This window comes from Schistocerca serialis, chromosome 10 (genome assembly GCF_023864345.2).
Source record: "Schistocerca serialis cubense isolate TAMUIC-IGC-003099 chromosome 10, iqSchSeri2.2, whole genome shotgun sequence".
Taxonomy (NCBI): Eukaryota; Metazoa; Arthropoda; class Insecta; order Orthoptera; family Acrididae; genus Schistocerca; species Schistocerca serialis.
Window position 1 is genome coordinate 231,329,140 of NC_064647.1, and position 27,973 is coordinate 231,357,112.

The following is a 27,973-nucleotide window of genomic DNA, read 5'->3' on the forward strand; positions in this document are numbered from 1 at the left end:
AATGATCCTACATAGACTTGATTGTCATCCTAAATAGTACGAAACTTTGAACCGGAATCGGATGATCTATCGTAATACTGGCCAACATCATGACGCAGCCATAAGAATAAATCTGCAAAGAAACTTCTAGTAAAATTTACTATTGTTGTGTTTAGGATTATTTTGCTTTCTGAGGACGAGCCACGTTCGTTTGACAACTGTCGTAACGTTGTCACATCATTTGTTGTTGTTGTGGTCTTCAGTCCTGAGACTGGTTTGATACAGCTCTCCATGCTACTCTATCCTGTGCAAGCTTCTTCATCTCCCAGTACCTACTGCAACCTACATCCTTCTGAATCTGCTTAGTGTATTCATCTCTTGGTCTCCCTCTACGATTTTTACCCTCCACGGTGCCCTCCACGGTGCCCTCCAATGCTAAATTTGCGATCCCTTGATGCCTCAAAACATGTCCTACCAACCGATCCCTTCTTCTGGTCAAGTTGTGCCACAAACTTCTCTTCTCCCCAATCCTATTCAATACCTCCTCATTAGTTACGTGATCTACCCATCTAATCTTCAGCATTCTTCTGTAGCACCACATTTCGAAAGCTTCTATTCTCTTCTTGTCCAAACTAGTGATCGTCCATGTTTCCCTTCCATACATGGCTACACTCCATACAAATACTTTCAGAAACGACTTCCTGACACTTAAATCTATACTCGATGTTAACAAATTTCTCTTCTTGAGGAACACTTTCCTCGCCATTGCCAGTCTACATTTTATATCCTCTCTACTTCGACCATCATCAGTTATTTTACTCCCTAAATAGCAAAACTCCTTTACTACTTTAAGTGTCTCACTTCCTAATCTAATTCCCTCATCATCATCCGACTTAATTCGACTACATTCCATTATCCTCGTTTTACTTTTGTTGATGTTCATCTCAGACCCTCCTTTCAAGACACTGTCCATTCCGTTCAACTGCTCTTCCAAGTCCTTTACTGTCTCTGATAGAATTACAATGTCATCGGTGAACCTCAAAGTTTTTATTTCTTCTCCATGGATTTTAATACTCACTCCGAATTTTTCTTTTGTTTCCTTCACTGCTTGCTCAATATACAGATTGAATAACATCGGGGAGAGACTACAACCCTGTCTCACTCCCTTCCCAACCACTGCTTCCCTTTCATGTCCCTCGATTCTTATAACTGCCATCTGCTTTCTGTACAAATTGTAAATAGGCTTTCGCTCCCTGTATTTTACCCCTGCCACCTTCAGAATTTGAAAGAGATTATTCCAGTCAATATTGTCAAAAGCTTTCTCTAAGTCTACAAATGCTAGGAACGTAGGTTTGCCTTTCCTTAATCTAGCTTCTAAGATAAGTCGTAGGGTCAGTATTGCCTCACGTGTCCCAACATTTCTACGGAATCCAAACTGATCTTCCCCGAGGTCGGCTTCTACTAGTTTTTCCATTCGTCTGTAAAGAATCCGCGGTAGTATTTTGCAGCTGTGACTTATTAAACTGATAGTTCGGTAATTTTCACATTTGTCAACACCTGCTTTCTTTGGGATTGGAATTATTATATTCTTTTTGAAGTCTGAGGGTATTTCGCCTGTTTCATACATCTTGCTCACCAGATGGTAGAGTTTCGTCAGGACTGGCTCTCCCAAGGCTGTCAGTAGTTCTAATAGAATGTTGACTACTCCCGGGGCCTTATTTCGACTCAGGTCTTTCAGTGCTCTGTTAAACTCTTCACGCAGTATCATATCTCCCATTTCATCATCATCTTCATCCTCTTCCATTTCCATAATATTGTCCTCAAGTACATCACCCTTGTATACACCCTCTATATACGCCTTCCACCTTTCTGCTTTCCCTTCTTTGCTTAGAACTGGGTTTCCATCTGAGCTCTTGATATTCATACAAGTGGTTCTCTTCTCTCCAAAGGTCTCTTTAATTTTCCTGTAGGCAGTATCTATCTTACCCCTAGTGAGACAAGCCTCTACATCCGTACATATGTCCTCTAGCCATCCCTGCTTAGCCATTTTGCACTTCCTGTCGATCTCATTTTTGAGACGTTTGTATTCCTTTTTGTCTGCTTCATTTACTGCATTTTTATATTTTCTCCTTTCATCAATTAAATTCAATATTTCTTCTGTTACCCAAGGATTTCTATTAGCCCTCATCTTTTTACCTACTTGATCGTCTGCTGCCTTCACTACTTCATCCCTCAAAGCTACCCATTCTTCTTCTACTGTATTTCTTTCCCCCATTCCTGTCAATTGTTCCCTTATGCTCTCCCTGAAACTCTCTACAACCTCTGGTTCTTTCAGTTTATCCAGGTCCCATCTCCTTAAATTCCCACCTTTTTGCAATTTCTTCAGTTTCAATCTGCAGTTCATAACCAATAGATTGTGGTCAGAATCCACATCTGCCCCAGGAAAAGTCTTACAATTTAAAACCTGGTTCCTAAATCTCTGTCTTACCATTATATAATCTATCTGATACCTTTTAGTATCTCCAGGATTCTTCCAGGTATACAACCTTCTTCTATGATTCTTGAGCCAAGTGTTAGCTATGATTAAGTTATGCTCTGTGCAAAATTCTACAAGGCGGCTTCCTCTTTCATTCCTTCCCCCCAATCCATATTCACCTACTATGTTTCCTTCTCTCCCTTTTCCTACTGACGAATTCCAGTCACCCATGACTATTAAATTTTCGTCTCCCTTCACTACCTGAATAATTTCTTTTATCTCGTCATACACTCCTGGAAATGGAAAAAAGAACACATTGACACCGGTGTGTCAGACCCACCATACTTGCTCTGGACACTGCGAGAGGACTGTACAAGCAATGATCACACGCACGGCACAGCGGAGACACCAGGAACCGCGGTGTTGGCCGTCGAATGGCGCTAGCTGCGCAGCATTTGTGCACCGCCGCCGTCAGTGTCAGCCAGTTTGCCGTGGCATACAGAGCTCCATCGCAGTCTTTAACACTGGTAGCATGCTGCGACAGCGTGGACGTGAACCGTATGTGCAGTTGACGGACTTTGAGCGAGGGCGTATAGTGGTCATGCGGGAGGCTGGGTGGACGTACCGCCGAATTGCTCAACACGTGGGGCGTGAGGTCTCCACAGTACATCGATGTTGTCGCCAGTGGTCGGCGGAAGGTGCACGTGCCCGTCGACCTGGGACCGGACCACAGCAACGCACGGATGCACGCCAAGACCGTAGGATCCTACGTAGTGCCGTAGGGGACCGCACCGCCACTTCCCAGCAAATTAGGGACACTGTTGCTCCTGGGGTATCGGCGAGGACCATTCGCAACCGTCTCCATGAAGCTGGGCTACGGTCCCGCACACCGTTAGGCCGTCTTCCGCTCACGCCCCAACATCGTGCAGCCCGCCTCCAGTGGTGTCGCGACAGGTGTGAATGGAGACGTGTCGTCTTCAGCGATGAGAGTCGCTTCTGCCTTGGTGCCAATGATGGTCGTATGTGTGTTTGGCGCCGTGCAGGTGAGCGCCACAATCAGGACTGCATACGACCGAGGCACACAGGGCCAACACCCGGCATCATGGTGTGGGAAACGATCTCCTACACTGGCCGTACACCACTGGTGATCGTCGAGGGGACACTGAATAGTGCACGGTACATCCAAACCGTCATCGAACCCATCGTTCTACCATTCCTAGACCGGCAAGGGAACTTGCTGTTCCAACAGGACAATGCACGTCCGCATGTATCCCGTGCCACCCAACGTGCTCTAGAAGGTGTAAGTCAACTACCCTGGCCAGCAAGATCTCCGGATCTGTCCGCCATTGAGCATGTTTGGGACTGGATGAAGCGTCGTCTCACGCAGTCTGCACGTCCAGCACGAACGCTGGTCCAACTGAGGCGCCAGGTGGAAATGGCATGGCAAGCCGTTCCACAGGACTACATCCAGCATCTCTACGATCGTCTCCATGGGAGAATAGCAGCCTGCATTGCTGCGAAAGGTGGATATACACTGTACTAGTGCCGACATTGTGCATGCTCTGTTGCCTGTGTCTATGCGCCTGTGGTTCTGTCAGTGTGATCATGTGATGTATCTGACCCCAGGAATGTGTCAATAAAGTTTCCCCTTCCTGGGACAATGAATTCACGGTGTTCTTATTTCAATTTCCAGGAGTGTACATTTCATCTATTTCTTCATCATCTGCAGAGCTAGTTGGCATATAAACTTGTACTAATGTAGTAGGCATGGGCTTTGTGTCTATCTTGGCCACAATAATGCGTTCACTATGCTCTTTGTAGTAGCTAACCCGCACTCCTATTTTTTTATTCATTATTAAACCAACTCCTGCATTACCCCTATTTGATTTTGTATTTATAACCCTGTAATCACCTGACCAAAAGTCTTGTTCCTCCTGCCACAGAACTAATTCCCACTATATCTAACTTTAACCTATCCATTTCCCTTTTTAAATTTTCTAACCTACCTGCCCGATTAAGGGATCTGACATTCCACGCTCCGATCCGTAGAACGCCAGTTTTCTTTCTCCTGATAACGACGTCCTCCTGAGTAGTCCCCGCCCGGAGATCTGAATTGGGGACTATTTTACCTCCGGAATATTTTACCCAAGAGGACGCCATCATCATTTAATCATACAGTAAAGCTGCATGCCCTCGGGAAAAATTACGGCTGTAGTTTCTCCTTGCATTTAATAAACATTGGCAATGTGTTTGTGATAGATTTTCATTGCGCCATTGCTTAAAAGAGGCACACTGCGGCACATACACTGCAAAAGAAATAAATAATCTAAATTCACACAGTGGTCCATTGTACGCGCTCGCAAAAGTCGATAGGCCACTAGTTACGTCACGACTGCAAAAACTAGTGTGACAGTTGAACATAGAACATTTCAACATTAAACTTCATTAGATTTACGACACTTCTTACGAGGACACAGAGAAATTTTGTTGAAAAACTCCGACTTTGCGTTACTTCCTTGAAAACTGCCAAATTCGCGCTACCTCCTTAAAAACAGCTGAATTCACGTTATTCCCTTAAAAACCACCAAATTCACATTAATTGTTGAAACAAATTTTTCCTGTCCCTACTAATAACTGGTACAATGGTATCATAATAAATTACATGTAATACATGTTTTGTTATTCTACTAACTTAAAACAATCTGTCAATAAATAGTGTAGTGTCTGACACTTCTTTATTTCACATGCAACAAGAGTGAAAGTAAAGCTGCATACATGTGCATGGCACATTCAGTAGGTTACAGTTAAAACTAAGAATTTGGTGTTTAGTATACATCTTTTGTTTCCACTGTGGCAGTCACCACATTGCATCATGTTGGTACTATAGCAAATGATGCAAATTTTGGTGATAATAGTTAGTAGTTGGGTTGTGCAATTTTTCATAGTAACCTAACGTGGAATTATCTGTAAACATGAATTACAGTCTTCCCACACACTTGTGTATCCATACCGTGTTACTCCAATGGATAATGACAGATATACCAAGTCAAAATACCATATAGTCCAAATGGCATAAATGCAGGAAATGACGTTCAGCGCATCCCTGAAGCCAGATGAAAACTGGAAGACAAAGAGAAATAAGAGGATATGGGGTACTTTATTATGACAAATAAATACATAGTAATTATCTTCAGTGCTTCAGTTCACAATGTGATTACTTTGCCCAGTATTGTTAGACTTGTCAGGAACAGGACAATTCATAGCACTTTCTGTTTTGGAGTGAATGTCCTCGCAATCCTAGAAAATCAGAAAGTGACCAGATTTGAGTTGCTGCAGCACAATGAAGTGACTAATCGATAGATACTTGTTTTAATTTACAGTGAAAAATACAGATGTATTTTGTGATGAAATAACATAACATAAACTTAGGCTCTGCAGCATAATATGAAGCAATAAAATTCCAGTCTTAAATTACTACTAAAAGATTATTTACTGACTAATGGTTCTTCAATAAAAACAATGAATTTAAAAGTTACAAACTATAAATTGTACGCAGATATATAAGGTTGAAAAACAAACAAACGTTTTAGTTCTGCTAATATTTGTTTATTTTGGACCAGTTTTCAGCTTATGAGCCCATCATGAAAAAACAATGAACTATCATTCCCAAGAAACACTAGTGGAAACGAAACCAAACATTAGAAACAAAAACTTTGGCCACAACATTAGGTGAGGAATGTCACTGCCAATGTGTCTGTGTGTGTGTTGATAGTATCTTTGTTTCTAATATTATATTTCGTTTCGTATGCACTTGTGCCTCTTGTGGAACCAGTCAGTTGTTTCTTGAAGATGGCTTAATAAGTCAAAAACCGCTTTGTAATAAACAAATATTAACAGGACACAAACACAGTTTGTTTTTCAATCTTTAATATGTCTTAAATAAGTCTGTAGGTGCTACATGTACTTTTCCTGATGATGAGGCCCCAACAAGACATTGTTCAAACACATCCAGTAACAGTAAATCAAGACATCACACATTGCACAGGATCTTGCAAAATATAGATGTAAATGTGGGCCTCAAAACAAGTCTATCAATATGTCTCCCTGCTGAATAACCAGGAATGTGGGGAGAGGGAGGAGGGGGGGGGGGGGGAGTGTGTTGGTCGGAAAACAAAGTACTGAAAATAAACAAACAAATCTGCTCTAGCACGCAGTGCTCTACTGTTGGATTTACAGGGAAAGATATCTTGGCAGTAACTATTAAGAACAGATATAGTGCTCACTAACACGCTTCGTGTAGTGACATTAACAGTACCCTCTAAGATGTGACTGCAGTGCAAGGAGGCATTTTAACAGGTAGTTTTAAGCAGTCACTGGACAAACAGCAAGAAAATCTCTGGACTGCAGTGTATGGGGAGGAGAGGGTCAGTCTGCCTACAGGTTCATGCAGCTTTTAAAACACGGTTCTTGTGGTGACCGCAATTCCAGAAAGAGTAAGGAAGGAACTCTGAACAATACTGAACATTTACAATTTTGGACTTGGCTATTCACAGTAGCTTCAACTGGTTAAACAACAACAATAATCCTCGATTTTTGTGGTTCCCTTAGCTTTCTCAGTCCACTTTTCTTCGCTCTTTTCCAATTTGGAAACATGTACTTACAGATAGCCAAGTTTTATTCTTGTTTGATATTGTGTGTTGCCCCTTTCTGATACCTTTTAAATATACAGTTTCAACTACTTGAATACAATTTATAGTTAGTACATTTTGAATTACTCGTTTACAAAGAAGAGCAATAATTCAGTAATGAATCTCTTGGTAGACTTGTTAAAAAAATTCATCTATATGAGTGGTAGTAATAAAGCTTTAATTATAACCTCAGGAAAAAAATTAAGTTACATATTAATTTCTTTGTTTATTTGCAGATATGTAGCTGCAGTCCTGGTAAACTTACTTTTTTTTCCCCTCACTGCTTACCTCGTGTTGTCTACCAGAAACTGACTCAGTGCCAATGAACATTCAGTAGAGAAAAAGTGTTCTGGCTTGTACTGCCCATGATTTCAAATTTAAGCTACTTTTTATCTCATAGTTAACACTGCAAGGGTTGCTTCACCTCAAAATGGCATAAATACAAAGGAAACACCTTCTCACCTGCTTTTCCCTAATGGCTCTCCTTTCTAATCGTGCCTCCTTCTTTGCAATTTTGGAAGGGGGAGCATTAGGATTGCTGCCCTGATAAAACTGCTTCAACAGTGCAATGGCACGGTCCTTCTGCACTCCAGACACTGTCACCAGTGGATTATCTGTGAGCTGTGGTACATCGAGGACAGATCCACAGCCACCGAAACGAAAATTGTCGCATCCGTATGTCACTCGTTTAACGTGTAGGCTTGACAGTGCACTGCAGCACATGATGCATGGCTCCACAGTCACAAAAACCTAATGGGAAATACAGTTAGAAAACACATTCCAATGTCCAAATTTACAATATGATATATTTGTATATATTGTGTATTATGTGTTGCATGGTGACGACAATGAGCAGGCCTGTCCAAACTCACTCTCTCTCTCTCTCTCTCTCTCTGTCTCTCTCTCTCTCTCTCTCTCTCTCTCTCCCCCCCCCCCCCCCCCTCTCCCTCCTATTCCCCATCTGCTTTACTTCACAAATTAGACAGGCAAAAAAACATTCTGCATTTTACCTCATTGTCTTTTTCAGGTACATTGTTGTAAACTTATATAAATGTAATTTTCAGGCACATTGTTGTAAACATGTATAACTGAACTTTAATAAAACCTGGTTACTGATCATTTTTTTATTTTCCTTGCAAATTTGGAGGTTGCCAAGGTGGTGAACATGGTATTTTATATCATATAATTATGTTACAATCACCTCTGTATAGCTGAATGGTTAGTGTCACTGCCTTCAGTACAGAAGGACCTAGGTTCAATTCCCGATATCCCTTAGAATTTTTCTGAGGTAGGGATGTCTAGAATGCGGTCCACTCAGCCTTGTGAGACCAAATGAACAACTGCTCAAATAAAGAACCAGCAGCATCATCACGATTCAGCAACTGGCAGTAATGACAGGAGGGATTGGTGACATGCCAATTGTCTGTTTCACAATCGTAGATTACTCCTCATACTGCTTTGTATGCAGCAGTCAGCCAGTCGGAGCAGGCTTAAGGTCTAATCCCCGAGTAACGTTTTTGTTTATAAGTTTTATTATATCATCTTCATCATCTTACAATTTACTGTGAAACAGACAAAACCAAATTTATTATACATTGGTTTTCGTTTTGCAGGGTCATTTATGAGAAATTTATTAATTATAGAAATCTAATAGGGGGACAAGAAGTGTTTGTAAAAATGGATGAATCTAGGTTTGGGAAATGTTAGTATGGGAGGGGATGGAATGCTGTAGGTCTTTGATATGGGAGTGGAAGACTGTTGTTTCTGAGATGTAAATGCAGAGTGGAAGACTGTTGTTTCTGAGATGTAAATGCAGATGATGCTTTCAGGACAGTAGAAAATCGTAGAAAGAAGTTTTTAGTTGGTTGCATAAAGAGTATGTCACTGGGGATTGCCCTACAGTTTCTGCTGAGTTTGCTTCTTACTTGCTTTTGGCATAGAATGAGGAAAGTGTAATCATTTAGTATTAAATCATCAAATTGAGTTTAAAAATTGTGGGACTGGGGTTTTACAAACATTAATGGGGGGCTTGGGGGGGGGGGGGGGGGCGTAAAAGGCACCTTTTACAAGCTCATCTTGACGAGTATTGATGGCGAAGGAGTGCTCTTGATGGGTTGTTTGCATGGTTTTTTGAAGACACTTGTGAGGATGTATATGCGAATGGTAGTAAGTTGAATGGTAGGGAGTGGGCTTGAGTTACTGAGTTCTGTTTAATGAATGTTTTTTTGTTTTTAGTTTTTTATGTTTAGTTATTTTTGAATGAAGATGAAGTTTTAGGTTCAGGTATTCTCTCTCTTTCTCTCTCTCTCCACACACACACACACACACACACACACATACACACACACACACACAAATTTCTGTGAGTCTCAACTTCTCTTGTTCTCTTGGGAGGTATGTTCCTTCTGTTTCTCATATTTAATATTGATATTTTCAGTAGTATAAATAGATGGAGTGTGTTATATAATATTAGCCCTAGAAAGATTACATGTCTGTTGTGATGCAAATCGACAATTCAATTGAAATAAATAAGTTAATTGAACTTTCTATACTACATGAATTTCACTGCAAAGGTCGTGTTTTGTACTAATATCATGCACTTCATTCGATTTACATAGGCTAAATGAAATGTTTGTAACCATAGTTCATTCGATCCAGCAATTTTTGTGTTCTGATGGTATCGGGCAGTTCAACGGTACCATAAAGGTTAAGTGAAATTTTTGATACCAATTTGTGGATTGTGTTTTTTGATATCATGATTGTCATGGTTCTCCAATTTCATTTGTCCACACCCGAAAACCCCAACTTCCCACATTTGTTCTGTTGGATACATTATTCCTACATTGTAGTTGACAGTAAGTTTTTCTCCACAATAGCATTCTAACATGTGTTTCTTTTGTTATGGTCACTATCTTGTAATATAGTCACATGTATTTGTGACTTCCGGTGATAGATTTCAGCCATTTTGAAGGCATTACTGATTAAAACTGATGAGCAATATATAAAGCTTCAATTAATCCATGACAAAACAATATTGTTCAATAACAGAAAATTATGATAAAATGTAAAATCCATTAGATTAATGGAAATGGAACAATGGAAAGTAATTTGCTTCTGGTGTTAATGGAACAAAATATTTTCAAACATAAGATGGTGTACATTACGATATAAACAAATTTCTGGGGAGGGCAAACACAGCTCATATACTATGTGAACTACAATAAACAACACTCGAAACTCAATAACCATTCAAATTATCATAAAAATTGTAACACTAAAAAAAGCACGAGTCATGAGGTGTTTCCAAAAGCTACATGGCTATACAAAGGTGCTTTATTCACAGATACTGGTTTCATGTCAGTATAGTTGCATATTCAGCTTTATCTGTCAAGAATACAAAAGAGACAAGTAGTCACAATGGCTATATTTTCATAGTGTAAATGGACAATTATAGAGTCCCAGCATTCAGAAAGTTATCCACATTAAGACCACATTGGTGGGTTGTCACAATAAAACTGAGAACTCCCAAAAGATGCTTGTTCAAATGTAATGCTACTGAATGAGTCAGGCCTAGGAAATAACAGGGGGTGGGGACCACAAATAATGAATGGGACACTACTGGGCACTACCGTGAACGCGGATAAAATGCCTAAAAATTAACTAAATTCTAGAGATAATATTATAAATATATGGGAAATATCAACCAAAAACGATTCTCTAGTATGGAACTGAAACTTCGAAAATGGTAGAAATCTGAGAAATAGCTTACCAGGTAACACCCTGTTGGATATATTACAGGACCAGTAGACACCAGCTGTATAAAATCAATGCAAGTAAAACATAAAATCCCATGTGATGTGCATACTTCTGCTGTATTGCTAACAGGCCAATGTGGTATAAGCAGTCTGTAGAGGCCATCTCTACACTGGAAGGTGGAAGGCCATTGTGCCAAAGAGAGAAACAAAGGGAACACATGAACAACTTCGAGGAGGAAATCATAACTAGGTTAACAACCAAAGGCTGGAAGACGCATTTCATAACTTTACAAAATCCAAAGTTTACTGCAGATATAAGATGAAAGCTAAAACATAATCTGCTTTACATCAATACTTAAGTATTATAAAATTAATTAAGGAGTAGTATTTGAGTGTTATACAGCCATTAAATTAACGTGAAAACCTTCCCAACAGCTGCTGGCAACAATTCAGATAATTGAAATTTGATAGGATATTGTAGGACCTCAATTAAAACTCTTTTCGTCTTTGGCATAGAGACCTTCTGTCATCCAGTATAGTGCTAGCCTCCACGGGGTGCTTACATCACATTGGCCTGTCGGCAATGTGGTTTGTCAATACAGTTCCCTGGTATTTTGTTCTATTATGTTAGAATTTTAGCCAATATCAGAAATAAGACACACGTACATTATTGCAATGACAAACATATATTTCAGGCTACACTACACATCAGTCATGATGGCAATTCTATTTTGGCTTAGCCAACTCTCAACCAAATAGTCACATTAAAACCTAAACTAGGAATCAGACTTTCCTACAGGTCTGTCTGGCAGTAGGTCATGTTTTCTTCCATTCACATACACTGACTTTGTGAAATGACATCGAATTTGTCACATTCCACCTTAACCCACACCTCAGGCTTCACTACAGGTCAGCCTGCCTGCGTATCTAGTCTTTTTCCATTCACATCAGTTGGTTCTGCCTATCCACAATGAAACTGTCATATTCCCAAACTAACCTAGGCCTTGGACTTTGCTACAGTCCAGTCTATCAGCACATGTAGTTTCCTTCACACTCTTCACATTGAGAACAAATCAGTTCACATATTCTGCCAAACGAAGTCATTAGATTCAGTGATTTTTCACTGGTTACCATCTACTATTATCCAATTAGCTACAATCGAAAGAAACAAATTCGAACAGTAGCAAGCGGCAGAAGAGCCTGGTACACTGTAAATGCACTTCAACTGATAAGATTACAAACTGGGACCTAACACCATCACAGCAAGACAACTGTGGCGATACCTGGATGTGATACCGAGTGCCAGGAAATATACTGGGAACTACATAATATAGGTGAGGCAGTAAACAGTGTGTATACCAATAAGTCTTGGCACATGTTAATGAGGGTACTAAAGATTTTGAGCAAGGATATAAAGGAGGAAGCGCATGTATCCCTTGTAAGAGCCCAGCTGCAGTATGCTGCACGGATAAAGTATCCCACCAAAGATAAAGAAAACTGTCAAATCAGAAATAAAGAGAGCAGCTGAGAACAGCCACATCTACAATGGAAGACTACTGGACACGCGTACTGTCATGGAAATCGTTAAGAAACTGAAAGGAGAAAGTCTCGCATGGGAAGACGTAGAACACAGACTGGGTTCTGGTGGGTTATATCAGGAAAGGAAAGACCATTAGTACAAGGTAAGTTTGAACCATGGAACAACAATGGTGGTAAATATGCTTAGGCTGGTAAATGAGTGGAGCAATTTACCAGCAAAAATCCTCAGCCCATTCTCACACTGCATCACTAAATTCATGTACCTCTTCAACAAAAATTTTGGGGAGATAGCCTCAGTCATGGTGCCATTAAAGCCTCATTGTTTCTTTCAATATGTTGATCACACGTTCGTCATTTGCCCACACGGATGTGAGAAATTGGATGACTTCTTGGAAGTGCTCAATGCCAATAACAGTAATATCCAGTTTACCACAGTCGTAGAAAAAGACGATGCATTGCCCCTTCTCGACGTCCCCACCCAATGCAAATGAAATGGATGACTTGGCCACAGCGTCTATAGAAAACCCACCCCCACTGATCTGTACTTGCGTGCCATCAGCCCTCATCAATCAACACAGAAGTACAATGTTTTTTGAACACTGGTGCATCATTCAAGAATGGTATCAGATACCGATAACTTGCCCCACGAACTGAGCCACCTATACAAGGTCTTCAGTAACAACACCTATTACATTCATCAAATAAATGAGGTGATTTCAAGCACGACTCACAATAAAACCACTGATGATGAGCAGGAAAAGAAACTTACCTTTTTTACATGACAATGGTCAAGGAGTGCTTGGCCAAAAGCTCATGTAATTTTAATCACTTGACACTGTAGGTTGGGTTGTTTGTATTTCATCACCTGCACCTGTGTCAAACATTTCTCGGGAAAAGAGAACTTTAGAGAAACTGATCAAAAAAGAGGGAAAAACAAGATGAATTGAAACAGTAGAACTCTCTTATCTATCAGGTTCTGAATTCAACATAGTAATGTGATAAAGCACCAGTTGTACACATTAGCTTTCCTCAAGAAACATGAATGTATATATTAGCACAGACACAGGTTTCCAGCCTTCCTACATGTAATGTGTAGCTAATCAATTGGGGTTAGGTCAGAACTCTTATTGCAAAGGTAATACATGGGGCAATAGGAAAGCTAAAGACAGATTTTATGGTGAAACAGACTGATCCTGAAGGTACTAATCTGACCATCTGTGACGTTAAGACCAAGCAGTAAATTAAAAATTATGACACATTTGTTTTCAAAGAAATATGATGTTAAATAATGGAGTTTGCAACCTTCCAGCCAGTAATATTCTGAGTTTAAAAGTGACGTGTATGTCATTTATCCCTATGTAAGCTACATTTACAGAGGATAACGTATGGGACAGTTCAAATCACTGCAAGAGCTTACTTTGAATGGATAGTGGTACTTTTTAGTTATTTTAACACACAAGTTATCAATTTGTAAAATCTTTGAATTAAATGCTGAATTATTTCAGTGCTCTAATTATATTTCACTAGTGTAATGGATAATTTAAACAGTAAAATGAGCTTCTATTCTCACAGCACGTAAAACATTCTTTTAGTATCAGGGAAAGCATGAAAGGTAGGTTAGCATTTCAAGCACCCTCAATATCACAGCCATTGGAGACAAAAAGATGTGTGGTGGAGGAAGTTGACTTGTCTTATGTTACACGTAAATACTTTGTACAAATGTAATCAAATAAAAATCAAAGAATTTGTCTACAGTTGTTTGGTGACATGGACAATCTATAGCTTGAAGGCCAGGGCAGTGTGTTTACCACTGTAACCACCTCACTGGAACAATATCAGTGAATTTACATAAATGTCAAGTAAGTAGTATTTAAAGTATTTCGTCAAACAACGGAAAATCCAGGATGGAATGTAACAATATTATGAGAATGAAAGTTGCTACTCACCATATAGTGGAGATGCAGAGTTGCAGATAGGCACAAGCGCGCGCGCCCGCGCGCAAACGCAGCTTACACACATGACTGCAGTCTCAGGCAACTGAAACCACCGAAACTATGGTTTCAGTTGCCTGAGACTGCAGTCATGTGTGTGGTAAGTATAACTTCAAGAACAACAGACTATTTTTTCCAAAGTTGCGATATTCCTGATATATAAAATATTTTTGTGACAAGTGCAATTAGGGGTTACTTGAAAAGTATGTGAAAGTGAACATAAAATTCTTCAGTGTTGATTTTCTGTGGACATGCCATGGGTGTTTAACTAACAAAATGGCTGATCTTGTAAGTGCTGTGGACCCAAAGAAGGAAATTATAAAGTTACTATAAAATGATATTGAGTCATTAAAAACTCTAATATTGACTGTACAGAAACAAAGTGATAGATTAGTACAAGAAAAGCAGTCCTCCATTTGTGAGATACATGAAACAGAAAAACAACAGGACCATGATAACACATGTGTACATACAAACTTTAAAAACAACAACACATCCAGTGTTTCTGACAATGTCATGATAAACGCAGCAAGCCAAAAATTGGTAGATAAATGAAAATGAAAGGTAGTGACATATGGCAAAGAAAAACACAAGACCACAACTATGCAAGGGAACGAAAATGAATTTCTAACAATTGGTGATTCATTACTGAAAAATATCACTGCCCGCAACTGAAAAATCTATATGCTACCAGGAATTAGAATGCAACAAGTTGACAAATATTTTAAAATTATGGTAAAAGCAAAACAAGTTCGTACAAAACTGGTTTCTGAAACCGAGCATTATTACAGAGCTGCCTTTATATGCACTGTAACGAATTTGTTAAGCTTCTCTTACATTCCACTGCAAGACCCATGCAATGATGCATGGCATGACATGACAGTTACCTTTCTAGCACTGACTGCAGGCATGATTACTTCATCCAGCACACAGTCTCCAAACACTTGGATGCGCATCTTCCTGTCCACAGTATCTCATCTCATCTAGCATAATCTTTGAGCGACCACAATCTATGGTTGCCTGAGAAGCTTCAAAGAAGTCCCATCCGAGAATGATGTCATGACTACACTCTTGTAAGACAATAAATTCTAAGGGCTGTATATGGCCACTTCAAAGAAGTCCCATCCGAGAATGATGTCATGACTACACTCTTGTAAGACAATAAATTCTAAGGGCTGTATATGGCCACTTATACCCACACGAATGACACATTTTCCTGTAGATTTTACATATTTCCCGTTAGCCACCTTCAGTAGAGATGTTTTGTTGTCGACGAATACAGTTTTCTGCAACTGGCGACGGTACTTCTCTGGAATTATTGAATATGATGCTCCAGAGTCCACAAGAGCTTGGGCTGGTTGGCCATCAATGAGGATATCAATGTAGTTTCCTATCATTTTTGTAGTGTTTAAAGGCGGAGGATTTTTCTCTTTAGCAGCCTCACCTTCAAGGAAGGTCACACCCTTTAGTTTTCCAGGTTGCAGTGGCTATGTGATTGGCTGGAGCTTCGAAACAGTGCCAGAGACCTTGATCGGCACGTTGGGGAGCGTCTTCTCCAGTGGCTAGCTTGCGGCGATGGTGACCTATGTCATCCTGCACCATCTTCTTGTTCATCTTCATCATCCCGGAGTCGGCGTCGGCTAAGATCGGTCTTCTGTCTTCTGGCGTAGGCGTCATCAAATATCCGCCACCTTTCTCTACAATAGCGCACCACATGTCCCGGTCGTCTGAAGTGGAAAGATACTGGTTGGTTATCCTGGGTCCTCCAGATGTCAAGTCATCCTTGGTGCCCAAACAGGTTCCTCATGTGGCATTGTAGGAATGTAACTCTGCCTGGGTCTCGACTTTTTCACCATTTCAAAGAGAAATGAAGGACAAGAGATTGGCTTCAATGTCTGTTCCACTTCCTCCCTTATGACCTCTTGAAGCATCTCGGATTTTTGCTCGCCAAATCCAAGTGCCTTCTGAACTTCCTCTCTCTCTATCTGACGAAGAACACTTGTGAAATCGGTCGCTTCCTCCATCACAGACATTCATACGATGTTTGGAAACTGTTCAAACTTCTTGCGTGTAATTCTTTTTTGACTGTCTCGATATACTGACACCATTTTATGAAGTCGTCTGCTGTCGAAACCTCATTCAGGAGTAGCACTTGATACATGTTCTCAGCAACACCCTCCATGATATGTGCAACCTTATCTTCCTCCTTCATTCTAGGATCCACTACTTTACACAGCTCCAAGACGTCTTGAATGTAGGATGCTGTAGTTTCTCATGGACGCTGTGCCCTGCACTATAATTTATCTTCAGCCTTGCACTTCTGTCGTCGTATTTCGCTGAAATACTTGTGTAGTTCTGCCTGGAATACTTCTTCTCATTGTTCTCATACTATTGCTTGGCAGTGCCCTCCAAGTTCACAATCTATCAGAGACAGAAGAAGAAGAAGAAGAAGAAGAAGAGGACGTTACGATGACAGCAACTGTGTGCCACCACATGAGACATCCTTCTGGCTTCTCTAGTGATGAAGGTATAATTAGATGAATGACCAATACTAATTTCACTTAACGAAGGTTTATTCAACACTTGTACATACAAGAGTGCGGAGCGAACTGCCTCCGGCCAGAACACATACAGCTACAAAACATTCCGGTACAACGATTCTTGACATTTGTGGATACTTCTAGAATGTACTCGAACCAAATATAGAAATTAAAATTGTACTGTCCAGGTGAGTTTTGAACTCACGACCCTCCATGCAACAGTATGGTATCACAACCACTACACCACAGTGCTGCTCAGCTTCTTCTGCGACGTTGCTACCTCCTTAAGAGAACAGTGTCTCAGTGTTACGTCCTCCTAGTCCGGGAATGAGTCATCAGTAATGCATATTCTGACTCCTGATGACTCATCCTCGCCTTGCTCGAGATCTTCTTAGAACTTCTTTTGCTGCTACATTCTTTGCCACCTTTCCACTTGTTGCTTGTCACTGGAGCTTGAATTTACCCTGGGTGGCAGGATCCATGGAGGGCTTCATTCGAAGGATGTGGACCGTATCTCTGATCTTTGGTCGTCTTGCGTCAGGGTCAAAATCTTCAACTTCATAAATAACATCAGCCAACTGTCTTACAATCTTATAGGGTCCAAAGTAGGACCTGAGGAGCTTCTCAGAGAGATCAACCTTCTGAACACGAGTGAAGATCCAGACGAGGTCACCAGGCTGGTAGACAGCTGGGCGGTGGCTTGTGTCATACCTTCGGCTATCGTTTTCTTGAGCCTGCAGCATGCGGAGTTGAGCTAACTGCCGAGCTTCCTCAGCTCTGGTTAACACCTGGCCAATATAGTCGTCGTCCACATCATCAGGATGTAACAGAAACACAGTGTGCATCGTCTTAGTCACCTCACGCCCGTGCACCAGGAAAAATGGCATTAATCCTGTGGTGTCTTGTTTGGCAGTGTTGTAGGCAAACATCACGAAAGATAGCACCTCATCCCAGTTGCTCGTCTCAACATTGACGAAACTGATAGCATGTCGGCCGAGGTCATATAAAGGCGTTCAGTAAGCTCGTTAGTTTGTGGAAGGTAGGCAGTCATCATGTGATGTGTAATGTTGCACCGACGGTTTATCTCTGTCACAAGATTCAATTGAAAAACTTTTTCTCAATCAGTAATTAACAACCTTGGGGCACTGTGTTTTAATACAATGTCTTCCACGATGAATTTGGCTACCTTGGATGCTTCGGCTGTTTTCACGGCTTTTGTAATGGCACAGCGTGTCAGATAATAAGTGCAAACAATAATCCATCTAGTGCCAATAGCAGATGTTGGAAATGGTTTGAGGAGGTCAATCCCAACACGCTGGAAAGACGTTTTGGTTGGTGGAATTGGTATGAGCTGGCCAGCCGCTCAGTGGGTTTCTGAGGAACTGCCTTTCTCTCTGGCACTCTCTACAGTGCGACACATATTCTTCAGTGGTATGCTTCTCTTACATTGCACCGAAGAATAACTTGGTCTTCACAGCCTCTGTCGTCTCGTTTAAGAACGGACTTGGTGAATTGTGGATAGTTAAGTGTCACCGAGAACCGCTTATCTTTCCAAGACGCATATGTGTAGCAAACGCTGAGCCGTTAATTGCAGAACAGCTGAGCGTCATAGAAACCTCGCATGCCAAGTCTAGATGAAATTAGCGCTTCCACTATGAGACAAGATCTTCTAGGTCCACCTGCCGGGTTGTCCTGTTGGATCCTTAAGACCTGTCAACCAACAAAGTGAATGATGGTCTGTAACAACTGTGAATGGCCTTCCATAGAGACATTGTCGAAATTTGCACATGGCCCAGATCACAGCAAGACATTCTATTTCTGTAGCTGAATAGCTTCTCTCAGCTTTTGTAAGCGTCCTAGAAGCATAGGCTTTACCTTTCTCTTTTCCATCCAGAATTTGCACCAGAACAGCATCGATCCCATACCCACTGGCATCTGTATGCAGTTCTGTAGGTGCTCTCTCATCATACAGACCAAGTACAGGGTCAGTCGTCAGAGCTTTTTGCAGCACATCGAAAGCATCTTCTTGAGCACCACCCCATATAAATTTAGCGTCGGCTTTTGACAACTCTTGGAGTGGTCTTGCTTTGATACAAAAGTCTTTGATAAAACGACAGTAATAAGAACATAATTCGAGGAAGCTTCTCACATCTGTAATACTTTTAGGAATAGGCAATTCCATTATAGATCTCACCTTTTCTGGGTCTGGCCACACTCTTTCGTTTGACACAAGGTGTCCAACTATTTTGATTTCTTTTTCTCCATACAGACACTTTCTTGGATTAAGTTTCAGTCCGCCTTGTTGGAGACACTTATATGTTCATAAAATGTCTCTGAGAACACTATAATGTCATCTCAATAACAAAGACACATCATCCACTTCAGGTGCCTTAGAAGATTATCTATCATCTGTTCAAAGTTTGTTGGTGCATTACACAAACCAAACAGCATTACCTTAAACTCATACAGGCCCTCAGGAGTGATGAACGCAGTTTCCTCACTATCAGCTTCATCTACTTCATGCCAGTATCCCGAGCACATGTCCATGGTTGAGAAAAGCTTAGCCCCCTTCACACAATCTATTGTATCGCCAATTCATGGAAGAGGGTAAATGTCCTTTTTAGTTATCTTATTAAGCTTCCTGTAATCGACACAAAAGCGCCAACTGCCATCCTTTTTCCTGATGAAGACCACTGGTGATGACCATGGGCTCTGCGAAGGCTGAATGATGTCATTCTTCATCATTTTCTCTACCTCGTCGCGAATTATTCAACATTCCGTTGCTGACACACGCTATGCTCTCTGGCTTATTGGTTGATGGTTTCCAGTGCTAATCCGGTGCTTCACCATTGATTTGTCTAATTTGCTTTTCACCTGTGGATATAAGCATTCAGAGAACTCTTGAAGAATGGCAAGTAGCTTCTTCTGTTGCCGCTTAGTGAGATCCGGTGATAGTCGAGCTAAAAGATTTTGTCCCATAGTGGTAGCACTAATTTCAGCGACATTGCTCCCTCCTTAAGAGAACAGCGCCTTGGTGTTACGTCCTCCTAGTGCAGGAACAACTCATTGGTCCTGCATATTTCGACTCTGCAGCTACGCTCTTCATCACCTTTCCACTTGTTGCCTGTCTCTGGCACTTCGAATTTCCCATGGGGTCCAGGATCCTTATAGGGCTTCATTCGAAGGACGTGGACCATATATATGATCTTTTGCCGTTTTGTGTTGGGGTCGAAATCTTCAAATTCATAAGTAACATCAGACAACTGTCTTACAACCGTATAAGGTTCAAATTAGTGGCTGAGGACCTTCTCAGAGAGACCAACCTCCGAACAGGAGTTAAGATCCAGATGAGGTCACCAGGCTGGTACACAATAGGGCGGTGCCTCACGTCATACCTACGGCGATCGTTTTCTCGGGCCTGCAGAGTGCAGAGTTGAGCTAACTGCCGAGCTTCCTCAGCTTTGATTAACACCTGGCTGATGTACTCGTTGTCTACGTCATTAGTATGTAGCGGAAACACAGTGTCCATTGTCGTAGTTGCCTCACGCCCATGTACCAGGAAAAATGGTGTAAATCCTGTGCTGTCTTGTCTGGCGTTGTTGTAGGGAAACGTCACAAAAGGTAGCACCTCATCGCAGTTGCTCAACTCAACATTGGCGAACACTTATAGTATGTTGGCCAAGGTCTTACTGAACGCCTTAATAAGACCTTGGCTGACATGCTATCAATATTCATCAATGTTGAGCAGGGCAACTGGGATGAGGTGCTACCTTTTGTGACGTTTGCCTACAACACTGCCAAACAAGACAGCACAGGATTTACGCCATTTTTCCTGGTGCATGGGCGTGAGGCGACGAAGACAATGGACACAGCGTTTCCATTATATCCTGATCACGCAGACGACGACTTCATCGGGCAGGTGTTAACCAGAGCTGAGGAAGCTCGGCAGTTAGCTTGACTCCGCACGCTACAGGCTCAAGAAAACAATCGCCGAATGTATGGCGCAAACCACTGTCCTGTTGTCTACCAGCCTGGTGACCTCGTCTGGATCTTCATTCCAGTTCGGAGGGTGGGTCTCTCTGAGAAGCTCCTCAGGTGCTACTTTGGAAATTATAAGGTTGTAAGACAGTTGTCTGAAGTTACTTATGAAGTTGTAGATTTCGACCCTGTCACAAGACGACGAAAGATCAGAGATATGGTCCACGTCCTTCGAATGGAGCCCTATAAGGATCCTGGAACCCAGGGTAAATTCGAAGCTCCAGCGACAGCCAACAAGCGGAAAGGTGACGAAGAGCGTAGCGGCAAGGGAAGTTCTAAGAAGATCACTGCCAGGGCGAACATCAGACATCGGGTGTCCGAGTATGCGGGACCAATGATTCGTTCCCGGAATAGGAGGATGTAACATCGAGATGCTGTTCTCTTAAGGAGGGAGCAATGTCACACAAGAAGCCGACTAACACAGTCACTGTAGTGTAGTAGTTATGATACTAGACTGTTGCATGGAGGATCGTGAGTTCAAAACTCACCTGAACAGTAAAATTTTAATTTATATATTCGGTTTGAGCACATTCTAGAAGTATCCACAAATGTCAAGAATCACTGTACTGGAATGTTCTGTAACTGTATATATACTGTATGTGTTCTGGCCGGAGGCACTTCGCTCCACGCTCTTGTATGTGCAAGTGCTGAATAATCCTTCGTTAAGTGAAGTCAGTGTTCGTTATTCATCTATTTACACCTTCTTCTATGTGACAATATATTAAAACAGGAAAGCCCCTAAAGACTGTAATCAGTAAACCAGTAAAGGTGTGAGGTTACCCACAGGTAGCAAAAAAGCCTTTGAAATTACTGGAATAGTGACAGATACTTTAGAGTGTTTTGTGTGTACAGATCACCAGGTGGCAAGATTAGCATCTTTCTGGCAAAAAATGCCAACTTCCTAAGAAAGAACACAAAGAAAAAATTATACGTAGAGGCTTCAATACTGACATGGACAACGGATAAAAAACAAGACATGATTTTCAAGAATTGTTAATATGGTGTAATACTGAGACATCAATATCTGCAATAACAAAAGCTAGAATCAGACACCTACTGACATCACCATTACTAATATCAGTAGGTGTAACACAGGATCATCAGCAAGCAAAATATTAAAATCTTCAGAACAATATTACGCGGGGAAAACCTAGGATGAAACCATAGGGCTATAGGTGCAGAATGTAAATGAAAAGTACAGTTATTTTTACAACAATTAAATACCATTTTAATGTAGCATTCTTCAAAGTAGAGAGACAAGAAAAGCTGTAGAATCAAACAATTGATTACCAGGCATGGGAAATTGTAGGATCTGAGAAGGATGAGCGAGCTGAAAACTATAAATTAGATTTAGATTAGATTAGGTTCAGTTTTTGATCCATATACCCAAAAATGAGATTGTTCTCACTGTTGTGGAGCAAGTCAAAAAGTATAACATAAAAAATATAAAACATATGAATATAACATGATATTCACTTCCCTGATCATCTATCAGCAGATTGTCAAAATATATGAATACGTTACAGTAAGTTGGAACTGTTAATATACACAGAATTAAGGTAATACACTGTCAGAATGAAACATAGTTATGCAGTACTAAAGAAATACAGAAAAATAATAAAAGAGGCAAACACAAAAGCAATCAACACTACCTAAGGAACTCAAAAGACACAATAAAGACAGTGCGAAATGTAATTAATGGTGAAAGAAAGGAAAAAGATAGACGAAACACACAAACAGGAATCAGGTAAAAGAAAACGGACAATGCAGTGTTAACAGATGGCAGAAAAATGACTTACATACTCAATGATACATAGCCTATATAAATTTGGTGGGGAACTTAAAATCGCAAAGAGGTTGTCCAGAAAATAAGCTTCCTAAGGTATCAAAAAAAATCAAGCAGAACCATGTTCTTGAAACTAATTACAGAAGATTAGCTGAGGAAAACTGCACAGAAACTGAAGTCCAAGAAATCAACTAGTGATAATGAAATATAGAATCACATAATAAAGCAGGTAAGTGAACAAATAATCACATCACTGTTGGCCATAGTGAACGGCTCTTTCAGAGATGAATTTTTTCCTGAAAAACTGAAGATAAGCAAGTGGATGCCAGTGAACAAAAAGGGGACTCCCAACATCTACAGGCCAGTTTCACTGACATCAAGTTTCTCAAAAATCTTCGAAAGGTTTCTGTGTAACAGATTAACTGATTGTTTGAACATAACATTACTGTACCATCACAGCACGGTTTCAGAAAGGGTAAACCTATAGAATCAGCAATTGCCAATCTGACACGAATACACTATACAATCCTTGCCAAAGCTTTTGACATTAATGATCATGAAATGCAGATAGGAAAATTGGAAAACTACATTATTCGAGGGCAAGCAGGGGAGTGAATGGAATTATACGTATGCAACAAGAAACAGTGTGTTAATAGGAAAAGAACGTGAGTCAGAAACCAAAGCCATCAAATATGGAGTGATTGGTAATGGGCCATGCTATTGAATCTGTTCATTAATGATACAGGTGTTGAAGAGAAAGAGAAGAAAATATTGTATGTAGATGACATGACAATACTGAACAGTGACAAAAATGTGGAACATGTTGAGAGAAGGGCAAGCATATCTGCAAACATCACAAGTCAGTGGCTCTTGGAAAATGGACTGGTTATAAACCTAAAACTGGTGTGTATACAGTGTTCAGAAACAAAGAGCAGCCTCTGCACATGGGTTTGGAGGTGGATGAAAAAGGTTGGCAGAAGTAGAATTAACTGGATTCTTACGTATTACTGTATATAATGAGCTGAAATGAAAACAACAAATTCATTCTGCCTGTAAAAAACTCACACTTAGCACTTCAATGTAAAAAACTCAGCTCCATCATATTCATAATGAAGCAGCTATTGCAGTATGCAGACAAATAGCTTACGTGAACAGTATACTATGGACTCTTTGAACTGTACCTTCAGAATGGAGTGACAGTGTGAGGAAACTCAAAAATTCAAAACACACCAAGTGTATTCACATACTTAAAAAAATGAACACACGCATGCACCCCCCCCCCCCCCCCCCCACACACACACACCATTAAGATCATTTTAAGATGAAAGACTTCTGAAACATGCAGAACTGATAAAAAAAAGCTAACCTTTTAACTTTTATGTCTTTGAAAACACATAAAATAATAATATACAAGGGTCGACAGAAGTGTCCGATCCCATGTGTCGGCTTTGACCCGTGACGTAAGGGTGCTGTCGTGTGTGACGTCATGACGGCGCGGAGTTTGGTTTGAGTGTGGCTGTCTCCAGTTCTGTTTTATCTTATTTTATTTACTTTTCTGATCTGTTCGTTCTATCCTGTGAGATTTTTTTTTTTAAAAGACAAAAAACACTAATCAGCTACTGAAGCATCTTTATCTTCTATGGGTTGCAGGGGTTACGACCTCTGGGGAGGTGGGTGGGTATTCATGCATGGCTGTCTTCACTTACACATTGTAGCTACGCAAGGTGTCTAAATTTGTTTATATTTAGTTTGCCCCCCACCCAAAACACCCCATTTCCCGTGCTTGTCCCGTTAATGTCATTAGGCTTCTTGTGGAAAGTGTGTGTGTTTGTTTTTGTTTCCGCCATATTTGTGACGTCATGGGTCAAAGCAGACGGGCGGGATCGGACGCTTCCGTATTTCCATATACAACACAAAAGATAGTGGATAACACAAAAGATAGTGGCTTACACAAATACTAATGTACACACTCACAAGACAACAGAGGATGAATGAGATACGAAGCATTCCCTGCCTAAAATGCTTGAAAATGGACCTCAGTACTCAGGTATCAAATTACCAAGAAGTCTGCCTAAAAACCTTCATGACAGCGTACATGACACTAACTTTCCAAAGAACCTCAAAGACTATATGGTGGAAAAGAAATTTTACTGTGTTAAAGCGTACTTACCACATTAAATGTGTGTATATTGTTATTTATAATCGGTGATGTTAGAATGTAACAAATATGGTTAGGAAGTAGGCCTATGTGATGATGAATGTTTTCTATTTTTCAAGTGTCCTATATTACATATAATCCCAAACGGTCAAACAAAATAAATTCAATTTATCAATAAGCATGTTAGCATACATAATATACAACCAGTGTCTACTGTTGGTAACATAAACAGGTAATTTCCAAGAATGATTGTCTATTGAAGTCACGGGAACCAAACGATACATATCAAATGTGCGATAGTAAATCGATCTTTCGAATTCGTGGCGGGCTTTATGATCACTCATTTGTGACCGTCATTTTTATCTGTTTTCCGTCATTCCTTTAGTTCGTGTAGATTACATTGTGCCCTAATTATTTGTGACTTTATTGGGAAACCCAGACTGTTTCTGTCAATAGCGAGTGTAATGTCTGGTGTTCCTGAGGTTTCTTCCGCACATTCTCTGACATGGAAAACTCTAATTCCATGTATATCCAGCATAGAGAGTTGTTTGACTTTTTGCCGCAAATATGGAGTTCTGCTGGAAGAGGGAAAGAGGGACTGTGTTGACTGTGGTGCTGCGAAGTCTGTAAAACTTCGCAAGTGTCGATACTGAAATCCCGTTGTAATTTCATTGCGGGGAGTGCGGAAAACGAACGAGTATCAGGAAAAATACGTGGTTTGACTCTTCCAAGTTATCCATTCATACGAGCGTAATTCTTGTATCGTGCTGGATTCCAGACTACATGTTGCCACCAACAGCATCAGAAACTGAGTTATCTGCAAATACTGTGTGTGACTACTTCGGGTTTTGCCGAGAAGTCTGTTACGTGGTAGCGACAAATGATAGTGTACCAATTGGTGGAGCGAATATAGTTGTAGAACTAGATGAGTCTCATATAGCTAGGCGAAAGAACCAGAGAAGACGACCTTCAAAAAGTGAAATAGATCACATTTGGGTATTCGGTGGAATAGAAAGAGAGCTGCGGTAGTGTTTCGTTGTCACAGTATTGTCCCGAGGCAAGGTCACTTTAGTGGGTCTCATAAGACGCTTCATACTGCCTGGTACTAAAGTTATTACAGATGGGTTTCAGTCTTAAAAAGACTCTGAAAGCTGAAGGGTTTGACCACGAATTTCTGAACCATTCTGTGGAGTTCGTGTCTTCGGATGACTGCAGTGCCCGCATCCAGAATATTGAGCGGCTGTGGAAATCTGTTAAGTCTTCCATAAAAAGAGAAGTGTGTCCCGGACAAAGAGACGAACTGTACTTGTTTCAGTACCTATACTTCCACAACTTGTGTTTGCAGGGAAAGTTAAGACGTAATGATCGATTTACTATAGGACGTTCAATATGTATCGTTTGGACCCCGCGACTACGATAGGCAATCGTTCTTGGAAATTACCTATAAACACACAAACATTAATTATTCTTATTTGTTCACAAAGCTTGTACAAACATTTAACAGTGAGCATCTCTCTGCTACTTTACTTATGGAAATGATCCAAATCCTAGATGAGAAGTAGGGTCAACTGTAACAGTTAAAACCTGTTTACCTACCATTTAACAGTCCTGACTGTATCTATACTGTACAATCATGAAAGAATTAAATTTCTTAAAGCAAACTGTTCCGTTTGATGAACAAAGATTTACGCAATTACAACATTAGATAAAAAGGTAACAACAACATATACTATACACAGGCAACTGATGACAAGCAACAAACAGTTTTGAAACAGATGGAAGGAAGGTCATTAGAGATGGAGCACAAGCTTGAACTGTTTCAAGGATGGGGAAGGAAATCAGCTGCGCTCTTTCAAAGGAACCATCCCAGCATTTTTCCTGGAATGATTTAAGGAAATCAAGGAAAACCTAAATTGTGGATTTGACCAGTCGTCACCCTAAATGTGAGTTCTGTGCACTAACTAGTGCACCACCCCACTCACCCAAAACAGTTGGAGGTATCTTTTGTACGTGAAAAAGATTTCCACAGTATTTAAATAACAAAATTGAAATAAAAATGCAACTATCTTCTTGTTCTTTTTATGTACCACCAGATATCATCTTGTAGAGGTGCTCAACTGATGAGCACAGCCATACATTTAGAACTCTATCTGATACTTGTGAAATCTGTGTCAATCAAGGAAACCATATGTTATTTGATTTTATATATACAGGCTGTAAACTTTCTAAGTCATTAAATTCTTTGTGTCTGATAAAAGCTAATATTCCCTGTGATGTTTGTATGCATATCTGACATATCACTATAAATGTGAAAAGTAGATGAAAAAATAAATGTAATAAAGCAACTGAAATATATACTACGTTGAAAAACTTTAACATCTCATTATAAAAAGGAGTTCAAAACTCAACAAGGCAGAAGTGAGAGAAACATTTCACGTATCAAGCGTTATTAGAGCGATAATAAAATGCAACCGGGTACAAACCTCAACTTCGGGGAATACTTTTCTCCAATCTACATCGGCTATTTTACACGAACGCATTACCATATCTATGCAGTTCATCTCGGCGTGTCTTGTTGCATTTTTTGTTCTATTAACTGTGTTTGCACCATCAGCTATAACGTTATTTCTACAGACAAACACACAACCGACAGGTACTTCGCCATTGCTAAGGGCTAATTCCGCAATATCAAATGCTTTATTCATCCACTGCTGTGTGTCTGATACACATTCTTCCTTTTCTTGATCCATTGTCGGCTTGTTCCAGCACAGTAGCAGTAAAACATCAATAATAAAAACAAAACAAAGTTTGTGTTACTCGGAAAAGCATAAATGGACATTTTCCTTACGCTTTACATAGCCAGAAGAACAATTATACAGTGCACACAAACGAAAGTACATGTACATCGCTACAATAAAACAATGTGCATGTAGTTCATGCGTAAACACACTTAGTTGCGCTCTTCGTTCATGTCTTGTTTACATATACACTGATGCACAGTACACAGCTAGATTACCCATAAT

General features: G+C 40.4%; 1 protein-coding gene across 1 annotated transcript; it reads right to left on the bottom strand.

Moving 5' to 3' along the window:
• Positions 1-5,593: 5,593 nt before the first annotated feature.
• LOC126424747 (tRNA-specific adenosine deaminase 2) lies at positions 5,594-27,954 on the bottom strand. The gene is made up of 3 exons (XM_050087467.1): positions 27,434-27,954; positions 7,606-7,893; positions 5,594-5,752 (listed from the first exon to the last, which is right to left on the bottom strand). The coding sequence occupies exons 1-3, from the start codon at positions 27,698-27,700 to the stop codon at positions 5,654-5,656; spliced, it is 654 nt and encodes a 217-aa protein (XP_049943424.1). The 5' UTR covers positions 27,701-27,954; the 3' UTR covers positions 5,594-5,653.
• Positions 27,955-27,973: the final 19 nt, after the last annotated feature.